Below are 18,252 nucleotides of genomic sequence, written 5' to 3' on the forward strand. Positions count from 1 at the left end.
AAATACATTTGCGTCCACTATTACAACGCAGTTTGAAGCGGACACACACTCTACTATTTGTTCTGTATAGTTTGCATTGCATGAAGCATCCACTGCAGGTAGCATGTGTAGGGTGTTGTACAAAGATTCATGTGTGTTTCTTTGGGTAATAAAAAATTGCTACTTTTCCCATTGCAGGGGCTTCTAAAAGCAGATCTTGAAAATGCTTCTTGATTCGTGATCCACACAACACCTCTACTTATCCACTCTAAGCTAGATGAGAAAGAATATTTGGACAGAACCCTAAAGTAATATGACAAGGAATTAAAAGATATCTAAGACACGTATACCCCGGTAAAATATATTAGGGTATGCAGCAGTATCAACTGGGTGTCCAGCCAGGAACCACAATAATCTAACGGGCCCCTGGTAAATATTACCAACATCGAAGTCCACAAGTCCAGGTTTTACAGAAGAAGCACTAGCACTGGATGCAACCTTTCCGCCCTTGTGGTACACATTTGTAGTGAGTCACACCTGAAAGCAAGAATTCCACCCCATGTACAAGAACAGTGTAAAGGATAAATGGAACAATACTTCCGGGGTTAATATAAATTATAAGAACATGGCTATAGTTAGTTAGTACAACCTACTAAATATAGCTAGTGTTCAAATTCTTTAATATCTTCGGATTCTGTACAGAAAGTTCATCATAGGAAATGTGACCATCAAAATAGTCATCTTTCAACCGCAGAGCAAGTTCTGTAATAATAGTTAAGATACAATATCATATTGTTTATTAGGTAAAATATATCAAATGGGTGTTTCCTATCTTCAGCTGTAAGACACAAAATCAGTTATAAGCTCAGTCCCTTGCTTAGCTGGAAAATACAGTTTAGTACTGATTTTTAACTCTCTCCTGGTCCTCGAACAATCAATTTTGGTCCACATGCAGATGGATATTGAAGCACCAGGTTCTCTTAGATTTTATCTGACAACTGATGCACCTTCATACTTTATTCAAAAAGTCCAGGTTGAGAGATGCTGGGATGTGAATAGAGTCCATTGTGATAGATGAAGGGTTGAACGGAAACAGAACAGGGAACATGTACTTAAAGTCTAACAGCAGATTCGGAGGGTCATTTCGTTCTTGCAAATGTGCCTAGAAAGAAAAAATAATAATTTTGAGCAATGATAGATATTTGCATGTTTTACACATTTGTTGCTTGCCAATATTAAAATAGTCAACCTCACTGAAATCTTTTCTCCCTTAAACTGTGGCCATATTTTCAAAGTTTTCTCAGCACCCAAGTCAGATATATTCTCTGCAGGCAAAGCTGGTTCTCAAAGTCAGTTTTGCACTCAGAGGTGTCATTTATGCGGCAGGAAATTTCACTAGACCTCTGTATTTTCTGCAGTCATATACATTATCTAGAAAGGTAGTTTTCAGCTTTCTCCAGGAATGAAAATGTATATTTTGTCACACTTCTAGGCACTTCAAAATCTACATAAAAATGCTTGATGTGCGAGCGGTGCAGAAAGTAGGGAAAGTGCACCAACAGCCCACATTTTCACAATGAGTGATGTGCTAGGGAAGACTTTTAATGAAATAACAGTTCCATGAAAAGAAAGCAGAATATATTATTAAAACGTTTCTAATTTGCTTTGCACTGGATGTGCGCGTTTCAATTCAGCACACATTAAATGCATGTTTTTTATATTGTTTTGCGAAATGAAAACATTTCCTTTTGTTTGCACCTGCTTCTAGGGACAATTTTTTTTGGATGCAAGCCTGGTCAAGCTATCTTAGTAGATTGGCATTTGCACCAAAAACTAAAGGTTTGTGCTGATATATGCAAGCATTATACCCCACTGACACCCCCTTTATGCAAAGAGCCACAAAGCAGAGCAAAATACCTTTTGCGTTGAGGAAAGGGCACCTTCCAAGCACACAATGCTCTTTGCGCTGGAAAGTACATACTATTTGCCACTTTGCACAGGCAAATAGCCTTAGTAAACCTGGGCCCAAGTGTATTAAAAACAATGTTCAAAACAATGTCCCAATGTAAATGCCAACTTCCACAAGGCGGGGAATTAGTACCCTCTATCCGAGGCGAAATAACAGCTCCCCAACACAACCGTGTCCTATAATGCTTCTGGTTTTCACCTCTGTCTCCCTTTAAATTTTCAGTGTGAGGTATACTGTCTTCCCCCAATGATGCAGAAGCTGTCCCAAAAGGCAGGGGTAATCTCGTGGTTCACTCATTTCTGTCAGTTTGGGAACTAAAGTCCTTCAGATCAGAGCGCCTCCATTGTTGATGGAGATCATAAGTTATCTTTGCCAGCATAAGAGTTTGCCAGAGGCTGAGTATCCATTTTGTCAAATTTGTCAAGGAGCCGCTTCAGTTTTTTTACAGTGCCCTGCAATGAGCCATTTAGCCGCCCATTCATGTGATACATTAATAGTCTCTGATCTCTGCTCCTATATCTCAAATGTGCTGCACACAGTCCTGGTAAAGTAAACCCAAGATCTGTCACCACAGGTCCATCTAAAACTTTGGTAGAATGATTTATTTCCAAAACATATGTATGTGGATACAGTCCCACCAGATATGTAGGGTTGTGCCTACTTCAGTGCCACGTCGCCAATACTTCTCATTGGCGTCTTGACGTATCTGACTAAAGGGATGACGGGTAAGGTACCAACTGAACATTAGTTTGGAAGATGTGCAGGACATTTTTGAGGCACTTGGATATATACTGCCAGCTGCTTTCCTATTTGTCCTTCCCTACTTCCCTTCCAAGTTCTCTTGCCTAAGTCTCCTGCTCCAGTATCAGAGTTGTTCGACCCTTCTCTCACCTGAAATGGAATGTAAGCAGGATACGATGCCGCCTGGAGCCTTCACATTATCTCATATATTCTTCTAATGGTATAAGAGATTGTGCCGCAGCTCTTTTGTTAAGTGGGTTTTAAGACCCAGTGCCAATCCTGCTGGTATTGTAGTCTATCCAACTCACTGACCTTATATATATATTTTTTTACACTTTTTTTTAATTTCCAAATATGTTTCATTACATCTCTTTGCAAAAGTATCTTGCAGAACCACAAATCAGTCTCCCACCATCGCTGGGGATAAACCTGGGTTGAAATTATGCAGTATATATGGTGGTGGGAAAGTGATGAGCCCTTTATTGGTATAAATTGGCCCCATGCGTTTAATGCGGTCTTGATAATCTCTGATAGGTGAAGGTTACGAGTGCATATATTCTTTGTAAGTCATGGAACATCCCACGGAATTCTTTCCAACAATGCTTGGTCCATAAGCAGCCGTCTCACCTACCTGTTTCTCTGGCTGACCATTCTACCATTATGTGCCAGTACGCAGCCTGACACTAGCTCATATGTAAGGGCAAGCCCGCTCTCCTCCCTCCTTTGGAGCCAGAAGGACTTTGACTTCTATTTATCAAGGGTTTGGAACAGATGGAGCACAGGTGGGAGCACATTCTTCTTTAACACGGTAATGGGATCTATCCAAGAGGTAACCCACGTCTGTCATTTGGTGGCTGTGCTGCGATTTTAGATTGAGGAGAGGGTAATTTGCATTATACCATTTCTCCCATTTATGGTAAGCCTGATGCCCTGATACTTAGGAACGTGATTACAAGTTAAGGCCACCGGGTCCGTTATTTATTGGGTACAATAAATGACACTTATTATGAGTTTATGGTGAATAACATGCAGATGATGGTGTTTAACGCACTGTATTTGTTCCCATGTTTAATTTCAGCGGTTTGACCTGCCAAAATATAACGAATGTTGGGTTATTTAATGCATCCAATAGTTATTGGATGTGTTAAATGTAACCAAACTCATAATTCTGTCCTGTGCATAAACAATGGTTTACGCGCGGGACAGAATTAACTACATCACTTGTAATCAGGGTACTGTGCCCACTGGAAAGGTGCCAGGTTTCTCAAGCCTTCTACTCGGTCCTCTGGTAGAGACATATTCAAGATTTCTGATTCCCTTATATTGATCTTGTATATTGTGCAACCCTCCCATCACCTCTGACGAAATGTCTTTCAGCGTTTAGCTCTGACTTTGCCAGGGTGAGCACAGGCTGGCGTAAACTAATTCCTACTTTGTGAGGTCCAGGTTTGCACCCTTATGGCTTGCAGCAATCCTAATCATTGCCCCTTTAAATGAACTCCCTAATCCAATCGTGGTCACTAAGATTCTCCTGTATAATCAGAGACAGTCTGTTGCTAAAAGCATACATTGCCTACGCTTTCAGGGCCGCGGCCCAGAGTCCAAGAGTACCCCAATCTCCAATGCTGGCTTGCTTTTCTCACCTGATATGGTCCTTTTGTTGGTAGAATTGGGGGGGGGGGGCATCTGTTCTGGCATATTGGCCCTTCTCTTAGCTTCTCTTGGGCCTCACTGACCTCACCTCAACCCATGCCCTCCAACCAGATCCTCTTGTCCTTCCGCAAAGAGCTAAAAACCTTCCTCTTTAGAAACTAATCACCAACAGTCCCCTCAGAGTACTACGCCCTCTACTCAGCGCTTGGACGCCCTCGGGTAGCAGCCGCGCTATACCAATCCCCTTTTCATTTAATTTAATTTAATTTAATTTTCATTTCATTTCATTTCATTTCAACTGTGTGCTATTTGTTCCTCTGCTTATGTTCCTCTGCTTACTACACTCTGTCAGAGCCATCTTGGCACCTCTCCAATAGCTGGTGACCCAACACCTCTGATGATTCTTCTGAGGCATTGCAGCAGCTTAACCCCTTCGTTGCTGATGACGAGCTCAGCTCGTCATCAGCCACGGGTGGCGTGTGCGGATGACTAGCTGAGCTCGTCATGTAACGCGGTTTTGCGAAAACAGCCGCACAGCGCAAAAATGACCGCAGCAGCGATGCGGTTAAAGGCCACCCAACTCATAGCATCAGCCAGGAGGGTCCTTCTTGATAGGTGCCACCACCACTCAGCTCACTCCCAGCCCACTCACTCGACAACAAATAATATGCCAGATGAGCCATATTCAAGGTTTCCATGTCAGTCTATACTCTGGCTCTATTCGGTCTGGGTGTGGGGGCTGGAGCGAGGGAAGGACACTGCGAATGATAGTACGCTGAATCTATCACTGCAAAAAGGGATCAGATCATAACAAGGCTGCACCTTTGTCTCTAGGATGGAAGTATTCCCCTCTTTTTCTTTCTTTTTCCTTCTACTTTAACCATTTGTATTGTGGCAAGGGCAACTTGAATGAGTCTCACTCTTATACTAAAGATTTAAGATTTCAATTTCAGACCCTCTTCTGCTTCTCCCTGTACTCCGAAGCATGTTGTGCACCACAATGGCTGTAAGTTATGTTACTGGCCAGCAACTGCAGCTCCCGGTCATCAAGTGGTATCTCCCTCGCTGTACCCACGCAGCTCCACTGACAACAGTTTCTGTGCTCACAAATTCATTAGGTACATATACAATGCTAGCTGTGGGCACAAATGGCAGATTCTAATTAATAAAATAAGATGCCTACTGATTAGATTTACTATTTTGGAAAATTGACACGTAATTGTGGGTATTATCCAGTTCTAAGTTTGAGGTTAGGAGTGGGAACTCGGTTTTTCCAAGAGAAGGAAGGTGGTGAACACTTACTGGGTATTGAAAAACCCTCCCAGTTGGGGGGGTTATATTCATGCACTAAACATTAGTGCTGATGAAATCCGCATCACGTCTTCAAATAAGGTGTTAACATTTTTCAAACTTTTTCTTATTTCCCAGTGGTTAATAAAGAAGAGATTTCTATGCATGGATTTTTTTTATCATGTGGAGAAACAAGGTGACTTAATCCTAACACTGAACCATCATATTGTCTGCCTGCTGGCAGTTTGCCGGATTATGTATTTGTTATAAATCGCACCAAGATGTCACCTTATGGCCCCCATGGAATACAATTGCAAGAAGTTGAAAATAAAGATCTATCATGCTATGCTAGGTGCAAGAATATGGGGCACTAGGATGATGTTCAGCCAGCCAAAGAATCAGCTGTTGATTCAGAGTGTATGGTCCCGATATGGGGTGGGACCGTAGTAAATTTAGAGAATAGAAGTGGATGTGAGGTTAGGATCGCAAAAAATGAGAAATAGTTAGTGTCCAGCTTTGGTCCTGCCATATGGGCTTGCATGTTGGTGTTATTAGCACCATCAATGCTGATGGTATTCCCCTCCTGGTGCTGACCCTGATTTATTCCCATTGTTCATGACGAGCTCAGCTCGTCATGAGTGTACGAGAGGTGTATCTCATGACGAGCTGAGCTCGTCATGAGCATCGAAGGTGTTAAAGGATTAAAATCTCAGTCATATATGTAAAACAGTTTCATTTAGTTTAGGGTTCATGTTTAGTGTTAGGTCTACTGAAAAAAATCAACTATTTCAATATAATGGTTATTTGACTTTTGGAAGTCCCAAAATCTAGCAAATTTACAAAAATCATAGGTAAAAGCCTAATCTCTTAAAGGGACAATATGTATCTGTAACTGGCCGATGCTAAATTGGTGTAAGTAATAACAGTCATTGCAAAAAATATTGACTATATTGAGGCTATAACAACTTAGCAGGTTGAAATAAAAAAGTAAATAGTGTTATAATCTATCAAAATCCGACACATTAAACAAGTAATTCTACTGTGTTCATACAGAGACGACTGGGTAAGCGGCTTGGTAAATCCTAAATATGAATGAACTACAAATTCCAGCGGCCTAGTGTAAACAGGAGGTATATGTTAACATTTGACAAAATATAGAAAAGTTGAGCACATAATATTCAAAATTAGGGCTTACATAAAGCCTACAGTTTTTTAAACTAAATATATCCATATTTTCTCCTTTCCTTAATCTATATGAAACTCACCTGAATATTTCTTATGAAGGCGACTGTCACTCGTTCTTCAAACTCGTTTAGCGGCGTGTAGAGATTAAGTATCTTTACAATCTGTGGGAAATAATGACAACAAAATGAATCTGGCACCTTAGTTTAAAACTTTTATACAGGGGGCTTGATTCACAAAAGCCAGTTTGTCAAAGGCGGAAACCTACTCCTGTAGGGGGACTTCTACATTTGGAGTATATTTCCACAAAGAATTTCTGAGGTTTACTTGGAAATCTACAACAGTGGGAGAAATCCAACAGTACTCTAATACACAGTCTCTCTAAGTAATTTCCTCTACAATGAAAAACATTGTACCTGTGAAAAACTCCTTCCTCTACACCTTGATATGATATGGGGCGCTTCCTCTCTTTCACGCCATGAAAAAACACTTACTCCTGCCTTTCACAGAGGAGTTTTGCATTCATGACAAACAACTATTTGCCCTAGAATATCCACATTCCCACTTTACAAGAATAAAAATCAATAAATCCTTTTAATTGAAACAGGAAGCAGAATAATAACAATTTGCAATGTAAGATTTCTTATTTCGACATCAACTTCTAACAAACGCATTGGTATTTTGCAAACCAACCTATGTATTAATAGGCTGGTTCACATCTCATTAATATACATGAGGTAGGTCGCAAATTGCAACCCAATACGATAGGCTCAGTGGCTTGCTGGGGTCAGCAGGTCACAATGTCTGTGTTTGCTTTTAAATAAAATAAACTTTTTTTCTAAATTCAGCATGTTTCTGTAAAAGAAAAACATGATGCGTTTAACTAAAAAATGAAACAGTTTACAAATTTTTTTTAGGAATAAGTAGTGGTCCCAGGGACCACTTCTGCTCCTAAAAATGCTTCTGTCCAAATTCATTGGGGACCTATTCCAGTTAGCGGATGGTTACCACCTCCTTTTGACTTGGTGGTAAAATATTAATGTTTTGCAACCAGATTTTGACTGCAAAACCTTAATACGACTTAAGGAATCAGTATTAGGAAGGGACTCCATTTACACAGACCTTCCAAATACCAATTCAGTAACGTGTTACAGGACCGCAATTTGGAACTTGTACATTTAAAAATGTCATTTTGCAGTTGCGAAGGGTCATATTCAACCTTTGCAACCATAACATTGCTTTGTACATCAGGCCCAAGGACCGCTGTGAATCATCCGGTGAACCTTTAACATAAAATGCAAGCTTTGTCATAAATCTTTCTGATACCTTGCCTTGGTACTACTACATGTGTTCACAAGGTTCAGAGGCAGATAGCAAGCCAGATAAGAATCAGGGGACAAAACCAGTTTGGTGCAATTTTGCATGAACATGTCCCTAGTAATTATATCATAGTAGTGGTGGTATGACTTTGCTGTGAAATTTAAACTGACCGACCACGGTAAAGGCAATTTTGACATCGATCACGCAAAAGCCTATTTTACATCGATGCAATGTGAAGAAGCGCCTGCAAAAGGAACTCAGTGTTCAGAGTTAAAAGTCTAAAGTACATCTATGAATAGGATTGTAAGGAGCAGCATAATAAAAGGAATAGGGGTAAACGTGTGAAAGCCCTTTTAAGAAATGCATCACAACAAGTGATTTGAATAAAGTGATCTGATCAGAAAAACAAGGAAGGGCCAAAAGGACTGACAAGCAAACGTTAACAGTGCTCACTGCAGAGCTCTGCCAGGCTGCAGATAGTATGAACAAAAGGACATCAGAGAACTCAGCTTCAAACGGTAAACCTCCTTCTCCTCACACTAGGGACCTGATTGTTTGCTATACACAAAGGCATTAGACAATTGGTATCTTTATGGCTGTGGAGTCTCCCAACATAAAAAGATATGACAGTGTTACCTGTTTATGTGTGGAGACTCCGTAATCGTCAACATACTAGTAGTAAAATTCAATTGTAAACTTACACAAAAGTATAAGTTCACCTTTGTCAATCAGGCCCTGGGTGTTTAACATTTGACCAATAGCTCAAGTAAATAGGTTTTTGGGAAAAGAGATGAGCAGCTAAAATCATATCCTCCACTTGCGATGGCAGATCCAAGCCTCTCTGCCAGGTCCAGTGATGCTCCATGCATGGTTGGGTAGATTTTGAAGGATTGGATGCAGCATCCTACCCTGTTGATTGGACAGCAGATCTGCCCAAAGAGGAAGCTGAAGAGGCAGGTGGATGCTGAGAGTTAGCAGTTCTGAACACTAAACATTCTTAGACCAATCTAGAACCACCAGAATGAGCTGTGCTTGGTCACCCCGTTGGCACACAATTTCAGCACCAGCGCAATGATACACAGAAATATGGAGTATTGGGGTGCACAGATAGTAATGTCCACCAAGTAAATTGAAGCACCCATTGATTTGATGTGGCAGAGTGGCAGTGGGGTAAGTAATGCTGGATTTGGCCCCTACTGGCCCCAAACGGTTGATGAAGCAGATACTAAAGGGGTTTGGCAGCAGTAGCAGCGCTAGGCTAGAAGGATGACTGCCATTGGTGACCTCTTCCGCCACAGCCCCTGCCTCTGGAGCACGCGCAATCTGTCTTTGATTCTCTGTCCGGTGGAGCAGTAGGAAAAGGATTTGCATTGACTTTGCTCATGGAGGACGTAGCTATAAGGCTTTTTGGAGTAAGTTTCTTTATCCCTATAGCAGGTCTGCACAAACTAGCAATCGGTGGGGTCAAAATAGACTGGGACATTGCTGCCATAAGGGTCTCAGTGAAGGCTTCACTAAATAGCAGAGGGGCTGAGCAGCAAGATTTCTTTCAGAAGATTGGTATTATTATTCATCATAATTATTTGCAAATTTATGCTGTCTGTAGCTGTATGTAGCCCCGCTACAAAAAAAACATTCCATTCCTTAGGGGCCCTCAAGGCAATTTCAGTTCTATCTCAGGTGAAGTGTCCAAGGCAGGGGTGTTTCGTATGCCCAGGTATAAGTCAACATCAATGTAATGAGGGACGAGCAAATGGGCTGCTTCCTCGTGATTTGCTTCATTGTGGGACACAAGTTCAAGACTCAGAAGAGCATCACAGTCCAAGCCAAAGGGCCTGCATGCTCCTGAAATACTGCCTGCAAGGCAAGGTGACAGGAAGAGCTTCCTCATATTAAGGTTGATCTTTGTGTATGGTATAGCGCAACATGGGGCACAACCAACGAACGTTGGTTCCACATTTGAACGGAATCTGATCCCAGCACTTCTGGAGCTGGGGCGGTGTCGGCAAAGACAAATCTGGCATGGCCGCAGCAGAGGAGTTGTGATGTGGCCTGAAGCTAGGAGCGAAGCAAGCCAAAGTGATACAGGGTCAGTCAGTGCAGAGAGAGGGCCTGGCAGAGGAAGTGCAACTGGAGGCCCTGGTGGATCTGTGACATCCTAAGGCACTCCAAGGGATCCGAAAACAACATCTTGAAGAGCTGCAGCATGGACTTGCTGCGGAGTGGTTGATGTTCCTGGGGCCATGGGGTACATTGGTTCAAGGGCCGAAATCAAATCGGAGGTGGACATTGACAATGTCAGGCCTTTAAAGCGCTGACTATGGGACCTCTCCCTGGAGCGATAGTGTTAAGGAGGCGAAGATCCCTGTTTGGAAATTTTGTATCTTCTCTTCGACTTGTCTCTCAACATCATCTTCAACTTACCAAAAGATGGTGAACAGGCACAGGATCTGGAAAGGACCTGTGACTTGGAAAGAGACTGACTATATTTCTTATGCTCAGCAATGTAGAATTTAACTTTGCACCCCTTGATGGCATTCTGGTGCATCAGGGAGTATTTACTACTGAACAGACCCAGTCCGTGAAAGACATTAGCTTCCAAGACGCTTGCCATGGTTTGAAGCAGGTAGACTTGGAGGGCAACATCCCTACATATTTTTAACACAGTTTGGTAAAAGAAGAGCTGAACAAGTGAAATAGCTAAGCTCTCGATTTGTGCCAAAGGCAAGGACGTACAGGGGTGGCACTTATATGCAACTCCCTGTCATTGTGTATGGAGGCAATTAGGCACTGCAACAGAAGCAGAAGGAACCTCTTGTTGGAGCACAGGTACGTTTGGAAGAGTGTCCAGATCCAGTCTGGCAACTTTGGAGGTTCGCAAGTGAAGGAATCTGCTGTTAGATTGATCCATCAGAAGCAGGGATATAAAAATGAATGACATCAATTGTAGACCTGACCCTGAGACCCTACAACAACGCACTAAGTTGATTAAGTTGTGAAGTACAACATTGACTAAACAAAAAGCAAAGGCACAAAAACAGTTTCATTGGGAAAGACAAGAAGTCGTATTGTTTTAAGCGACTATACAGTGATGGATATATCAAAATACAATAACAATGCAGTCATGCACTGTCTGTGTATCAGTGTTAGGCAATCATTATTCAGGCCTATTTACCTGTTGGGTGGTTAGCACAGTACACAGTGAACAAATAGCCTCTGCATCCTCAGTTGTTTTCTTCTTCAGCTGAAGGAGCTGCGCAGCTTGGATTAGAGGTTCCATGGTCTGCACAGCTCCGCTCTGGTGCAAGTTCTTTCCACGCAACCACTCCTCCAGTTGGCTTATATTAAACCTAGATTGGGAGAAATAAAAGGTACTTTCAAAGAACACTCCTGAACTGGTCACATAACAACTACCATGTGATTGGTAAAACAGAAAAAGATTATGTAGAATACGTTGAACAAGTGGGGTACTTTGTCAATGGTCATAATTCTTGTTTTTCATTGCAAAATATTGGCCGTGGCTGCATCGTAGCACCTGACTGGGCGGATGACTTGGTCTCAATTACCTGGTCACCAGATCCCCAAAGTACAGCTTTGTGTTGGGAAAAAGCCTCAAAGGTGGATTCACAAGACGATTATTGATTCGATGGGGCAGTTGGAAGAGTCCAGAGCAGATCCAGTACCTGTTGGTTGATCAGAGCTGCTTTTGGTGTGATGGGTCAGACCAGTCTGTGTTGTCTGTCACGGAGTCTACCTTAGGTCAGAGGGCAATAGCTAAGGGAAAATCCAAAAGAGACTTGGTTCTGAGAAGAAGGACTGCTGGATTCATCAGTTGCTCTATGGAGGCTTGCGGTCGCACCTGGAGACTGGTGGTAACTCCAGTACCCGCAAGAACTGGAATGGCAGGGAGCCCCTGGTGCGTTTCTGTGCCTACGAATTATCTTGAGGCTATCGTAATTTACGAAGTGGCGTGAACAGGAGATGAGATCAAACACTAGTGAAGAAAGACCTCTTGCATTTCTTTTTAGAGAAAGGCCCATAGCTCACTTACAGGTGATCACATCTCTCAATTACCACAATGTCAGAGGGCAGGAGCAGGGTCTAACGCTGGGAGCAGAGGAGGAGTTGCGATAGGCTGCCCTATCAGCGTGTTCTTGTGAGAGACACTGACCTCAGGAAGAGCCAATCTATAACACTTAGTGCTTGTCTCTCAAGTCACCAGTATCGCTGACATTTACAGCTCACTGGAGATCCTGAATCAGGGACTTAATCAGGGGTCAGACATCTCTTTTCCCCCTTCACCGACTATGGTAGTGCCCTTCTCTGCTGATCTCAGGCCCCGCCTTCTCACCTTTCCCCTCCTCACCCTGGAAGAGTTAAATCCGCTTCTAGATAAGATCAAATCGGGTTCTCCTTTAGACCCCTGCCCTCTGAAAATCCTGAAGAGCTGCAGGGAGGCGATTCTGCCCCCTCTTCTAGAGGTGCTTAACCTGGCCATTACGGAGGGGATTTTTTCCCCTCCTTGGAAACTGGCAGTGGTTGAGCCCCTCTTGAAGAAAGTCTCACTGGACCCTGGGGTCTTAAAAAACTTCCGACCCATCTCCCTGCTTCCTGCCCCTGCGAAAATACTCAAAGTCCACCTCAACCAACATCTTACCACCTTTCTGGATGACTCAAAATTATTGGATGTCTCACAGCATGGCTTTCGGAGGGCCCACAGTACTGAATCAGCTTTGACTGTGGTGATAAATAAAATCCGCTCAAAGGTTGACAGGGGCCAGATCACCCTGCTGGTCTTACTCGATCTTCGACACCCTGTCCCCCTCCATCCTGGTTGCCAGGCTTGGAGAGATGGGGGTCGGGGGCCCTGACCTCAGACTCCTAGCTTCCTTCCTCCATCATAGGGAGCAGAGAGTTAAACTGGGTGATTTCCTGTCACCCTCCACCCCGGTGCAATGTGGGGTCCCTCAGGGATCTTCTTTAAGTCCCACCCTCTTCAATATCTATGTGGCCCCACTTGCCATGGTCTCCCTTACCCAGTCGGTGAAGGACTCTGGCCTCAATTTTAAAACCTGTATGGAGGCAGTTTCCCGCGGGATGGTGCAAAACTTCTTGAAACTAAATGGAGAAAAGACCGAAGTTTTGATCTTTGGGGGTGGCCATGACATCTGGTCTAAAGATTGGTTGCCGGACTCCCTTGGGGATTGTCCCCTTCCTTCTTCTTTGGCCAGGAATCTAGGGGTCCTGATTGACACCTCCCTCTCATTCGATCTTCAGGTCAGTAGGACCGTGTCAATATGCTGCGGGATCATTAGGATCCTGAAAAAGATAGGGTCATAACTCTCCCTCGATGCGAGAAAGCGGGCTACGGTAGCATTAGTATCATCGAGGCTGGACTACTGTAATGCGCTGTATGCGGGCATGAACAAGAGTTCGATCCACCGCTTACAGATGGTTCAGAATGCGGCGGCCAGGCTGGTGCTTAACCTTCCCAGGCTCTCCTCAGTGTCCATGGCCAGGAAAGATCTTCACTGGCTGCCCATTCAGGCCAGGATCTCTTTTAAGCTTCTTTGCTTAGCCCATGGGGCCATCTATGGCGCTGGGTCAGAGGGCATTAGGTCCCTTCTTGTTCCCGATGCCCCCATTAGAGCACTTAGGTCCTCCTCTAAAAATCTTCTTCAAGTGCCCAGATTCGTCAAGGCCAGGTGGGGAGGGAAGGCTTTTTCCTCTTTGGTTCCTAAATTGTGGAACTCCCTTCCACCCGATCTGGTGGGACAACCATTGTTGCTCTTATTTCGCAAGGAGCTAAAAACATGGCTGTTCCGAGAGGCCTACTTCTAAGCCCTGGACCCGGTAACCTTTGGAGACTTGTTGGTTTCGATTTTGCTTTGCCTGGAGCCTTGATGCCCTTGGGCTAAGTTTGCGCCCTATACATTTCGCTTAATTCATTCATTCAGTACAAAGTGACATTTGCTCACTTTCCACTTGACCAGAGTGGGAGACTTACACAACCTCTACGGGCAAAAGACCTACTGTGTCTAGAAGAAGACTCTGACATGAACCTTGGCAGTGTTTACTCGCATCACTTGTGTAGGCCAGTACGGGTGATATCCACACAGAATAGTCTCTAAGAAGGATGCCTTGCTCTCTTACTTAGTTATGAGAATAAATGTCTCTGTGTGATCTGCACACCCTTACTTTGCATGTTATCAAGAACCTCTTAGTGATTTTAGTGAATACAGGCATGCTTAGTACCCTAAACAAGATACTCAGATTATGTGAGACAACACCTGCAGTTGATGACAGTTCACAGAAGGCTTAAAACTAGAGTGTAGATGCAATGCTATACTCTGAGCTGAAGAAGAAGAAGAGGGGGGAGGGAGATTGTTAAGCATGAGACAAGAAGGTTAAGATCCACATTGATGGAAAAATAGAACAGGTGAGGTTGTGCATATGTGCCAAAATGGTGTTCCTTCTATGGTGCACCCAGCTGCGGCCCGTCCAAACACCACCTTTTGCGCAACAAAGAGAGTGTCTGTCAGGCAGAGCAAAGGTCAACCTGACAAACACACTACTTTTCAGGTCACGCAGCCGGGAGCTAAACATGCAGGCTCCTGGGTGCCTGAACTTCTGCCAGGCTGAAGATGTCACAGCGTGTGTGGGTGTGACCTCTTCAGCCTGGCAAAGCACCTCCAGGCCCTCTCCCTACCCCCTCAGACCTTGGCGTTTCAGTTTTTAGCCCAGAAGTGCCAGGGCCGAGTGTCAGTCACTGACACCTTGCCACAGAGTGGCCTCCTCTCACAGTCCCAGCTCTCCTGAGACCTCTGAGGCAGCGCTGCTGCAGATAAATGTTTTTTTTTACTGGGGAAACAGCATTTACAAAGCGGTCAATACATCGCGCTACTATTATAACGCGGTCGTTACAACGAACACGTTGTTAGTACGCCATGCATTTACATCGCAAGTCATTACAGCAACTTGCACTAGGGGGCATTGAGGTATTGGAAATGAATTCCAACACCTTCCCTACTGTTGCGCAAACTGGAGTAGGAATAGTTATTAATAATATTCCTAAGTCCAGGGCCCCCCTAGTGCAAGTCGTTGTAATGACTTGCGATGTAAATGCATCACGTACTAACAACGCTGCCGTTGTAGCAACCGTGTTGTACAAGCACGCGATGTATTTATTTATTTATAAAATTTCTATAGCGCACAAATACCTTCCGGTGTCCCGGCGCTAGAGCTTACAGATTGCAAAGGGGTTCCTATTGGGAGTTTACTGATTAAAAAGCCAGGTTTTAAGATGCTTTCGGAATGTTAGCAGTGATGGGCTAAGTTTGATGTAGGGAGGGAGCAGGTTCCACAATTTAGAAGCGGCAACCACAAAGCGTTTGTCTCCCCATGTGGCTTTTTTTGTGCGTGGGATTTGAAGCTGTTGGGCTGCAGATGAACGTAGTGTTCGACTAGGTGTGTAAACACAAATGGCCTTTTTAAAGAATTCTGGTCCAATGTTGTTCAATGCCTTATATGTGATACACAAGGCCTTAAACTTCGTACGGCTTCTAACCAGCAACCAATGTAGTTGACGAATGATGGGAGAAATAGATGAATACTTCGGTGTGCCGGTTAGAATCCTTGCGTAATCCAAGCTGTAATTTGTTCAAAACTTGCTCCTGCGCGTTCAACAGTAGGCCATTGCAATATTCCACCTTAGACAATACCAAAGTGGACATGATGTAATGAGCCATATTCGTTTTGTGTATGCGTGTGTGTATAAATATTGAGAAGTGAGTGTTGCAAATGGATGTGTGAGTGCATGGTTGTGCATGAGTGTGTCTGTATCGGTTACACCACTTCCCTGCTAAAATTACTATCCGCCACTGGATACACACATATATGCATGGCAGAGAAAGGAATTATTTGACAGATTTTGAGGCAAATTGTAGTTACACTACACAGTTAGCCAACAAAACTGAGTATGGGAAACAGCCATTCAGTAAAAGTAATTCGGAATATGGATAAATAAGCTTTATTTAAAATTGGTTCATTTTAAATATGGTAGATGATATTTCTATATAGATTTTTTACTAAATGGTGGTGTTTTGACATTTTTAATGGTGAAGTGTGTTGGAAAATGTTTAAGAAAGTGTGGTGTTTATTTCTTCTATGTTAATGGGTCTGAGGTGGAATGTGGAACGTGGAACGTGGTATTGAGAATTCGGAGGGTGGCGGTTGAGTGAAGGGGAGCCCCGGTAAGGTGCTGCTGGTTGGTTGTATCTACCTAGGAATAAAGAAGACTTTGCAGGACAACGTTTTGAGTGGCATCACTCATCTTGCAGAATGGCTGTAAAAGAAGTGAGTTGTTAAACGAGTTTTGAAACACATGAACTAAATACAGCACCTGAGCTGCATGCCCGTACTCCAGGAGCATACGTCCTTCCTCAGCAGGAGGTTGTTGAGCGCCACTGCATTCATCATGTAGAAGAGCTGCTTGAAGACCTGCTGGATGATCTCCGGGTCCAAGCCGTGGTCGCACATGATACTGTTGAACAGGTTCAGCTGCCTGATGACTGCTTCAAGGCTGTAAGAGTGGTCCCCGTCTACCATGCTGGACGACCGCTTCCTGTAGCCCGTAGGCCTCACCCCGGATAGACCCTGAATGCTCTCATTCTCCAACATGGCCGACACTGCAAAACCAAACAGCTATAAGGGCGGAGCATTGGTTATATCCCTTCACTGCACTCCACAGAGCCATTTACTTAAAAACATGAATGCAGCTGAAACAGTAAAACATCTATAAAGACACACTGAAAGCACAACCTGAACGTTAATGTTATTAGCATTTTGCAATGGGAAAGGCATTTTAGGCTGCCATTCATAAAAGTACAGTGTATGTGCAAAGCCAGTAGGGTCAATGAAAAGTACCACTTTGCAGCACACGAGTGCGAATCACTGAAATGCAAATCACTGAAATTGTTGTCCTGTGGGTGGCATGGAGCAGTTCCTGACTGCAGAGGGCAGTTGATAGCTAGTAGCAGAGAGCACTCTGCCACTTACTGACAGCTTACCCTGCATGGCAACAGGAGGGGCAAGTCAAGTCAAGTCAAAGGATTTATATAGCGCACTACATACCCGGAGGGTTTCAAGGCGCTTAGGAAGGGGAGGAGAATTACTTGTCAAATATCCACGTTTTAAGTTGCTTTCTGAATGCTAGGTGGTTCTGGGTAAGGCGAAGGTAAGCGGGGAGAGAGTTCCATGTTTTAGCAGCCAGGTATGAAAAGGATCTGCCTCCCATGGTGGTCTTGTTGATGCGAGGTACAGTGGCGAGGGCTTGGCTGGAAGAACGTAGTTGGCGGGAGGGGGTGTAGAAGGACAGTCGTGAGTTGAGGCATTCTGGACCGATGTCGTAGAGTGATTTGTGTGCGTGGGTAAGCAGTCGGAAAGTGATCCTCTTATTGACGGGTAGCCAGTGGAGGTCTTTAAGGTGACCAGAGATGTGATCGTTGCGTGGGATGTCTAGTATGAGTCTGGCTGAGGCGTTTTGGATTCGTTGGAGTTTCTTCTGGAGTTTTGCGGTAGTACCTGCGTAGAGGGTGTTTCCGTAGTCCAGTCGGCTCGTGACCAGAGCGTGGGTGACTATTTTCCTTGTTTCGGAGGGGATCCAGCGAAATGTTTTTCTGAGCATGCGAAGAATGTTGAAGCAGGAAGAGGATACGGCGCTGACTTGTCTGTTCATTGAGAGTGAAGAATCCAGGATGACGCCTAGGTTCCGTGCGTGGTCAGTCGGGATGGGTGCTTTTCCGAGGGCTTCCGGCCACCAGGAGTCATCCCATGCAGAGGGGGATGTACCTAAGATGAGGACTTCTGTTTTGTCTGAGTTCAGTTTCAGACGGCTTTGTTTCATCCATTCGGCAACTTCTTTCATTCCTTCGTGTAGGTTGGTTTTGGCGGTGCTGGGGTCATTGGTGAGGGAAAGGATCAGTTGAGTGTCATCCGCGTACGAGATGATGTTGAGGTTGTGTTGGCGTGCGATGGCCGCGAGGGGGCTCATGTATACGTTGAAGAGGGTGGGACTGAGTGAGGATCCTTGTGGTACGCCGCAGATGACTTCAGAGGCC

The 18,252-nt window shown here is 44.1% G+C and overlaps 1 protein-coding gene across 1 annotated transcript in view; it reads right to left on the reverse strand.

Annotated features, from left to right (window-relative positions):
* Positions 1-642: 642 nt before the first annotated feature.
* The window catches only part of MYO5B (myosin VB), a 1,009,160-nt gene continuing 991,550 nt past the window's right edge, over positions 643-18,252 (reverse strand). The window contains exons 36-39 of the mRNA XM_086960377.1: positions 16,536-16,821; positions 11,310-11,484; positions 6,898-6,978; positions 643-1,141 (exon numbers count right to left, since the gene is read on the reverse strand). Coding sequence (XP_086816503.1) covers positions 989-1,141; positions 6,898-6,978; positions 11,310-11,484; positions 16,536-16,821 — 695 coding nt within the window. The 3' untranslated portion in view covers positions 643-988. The remainder of the gene's footprint in view (positions 1,142-6,897; positions 6,979-11,309; positions 11,485-16,535; positions 16,822-18,252) is intronic.

This window comes from Lissotriton vulgaris, chromosome 3_1 (genome assembly GCF_964263255.1).
Source record: "Lissotriton vulgaris chromosome 3_1, aLisVul1.2, whole genome shotgun sequence".
Lineage (NCBI taxonomy): Eukaryota > Metazoa > Chordata > Amphibia > Caudata > Salamandridae > Lissotriton > Lissotriton vulgaris.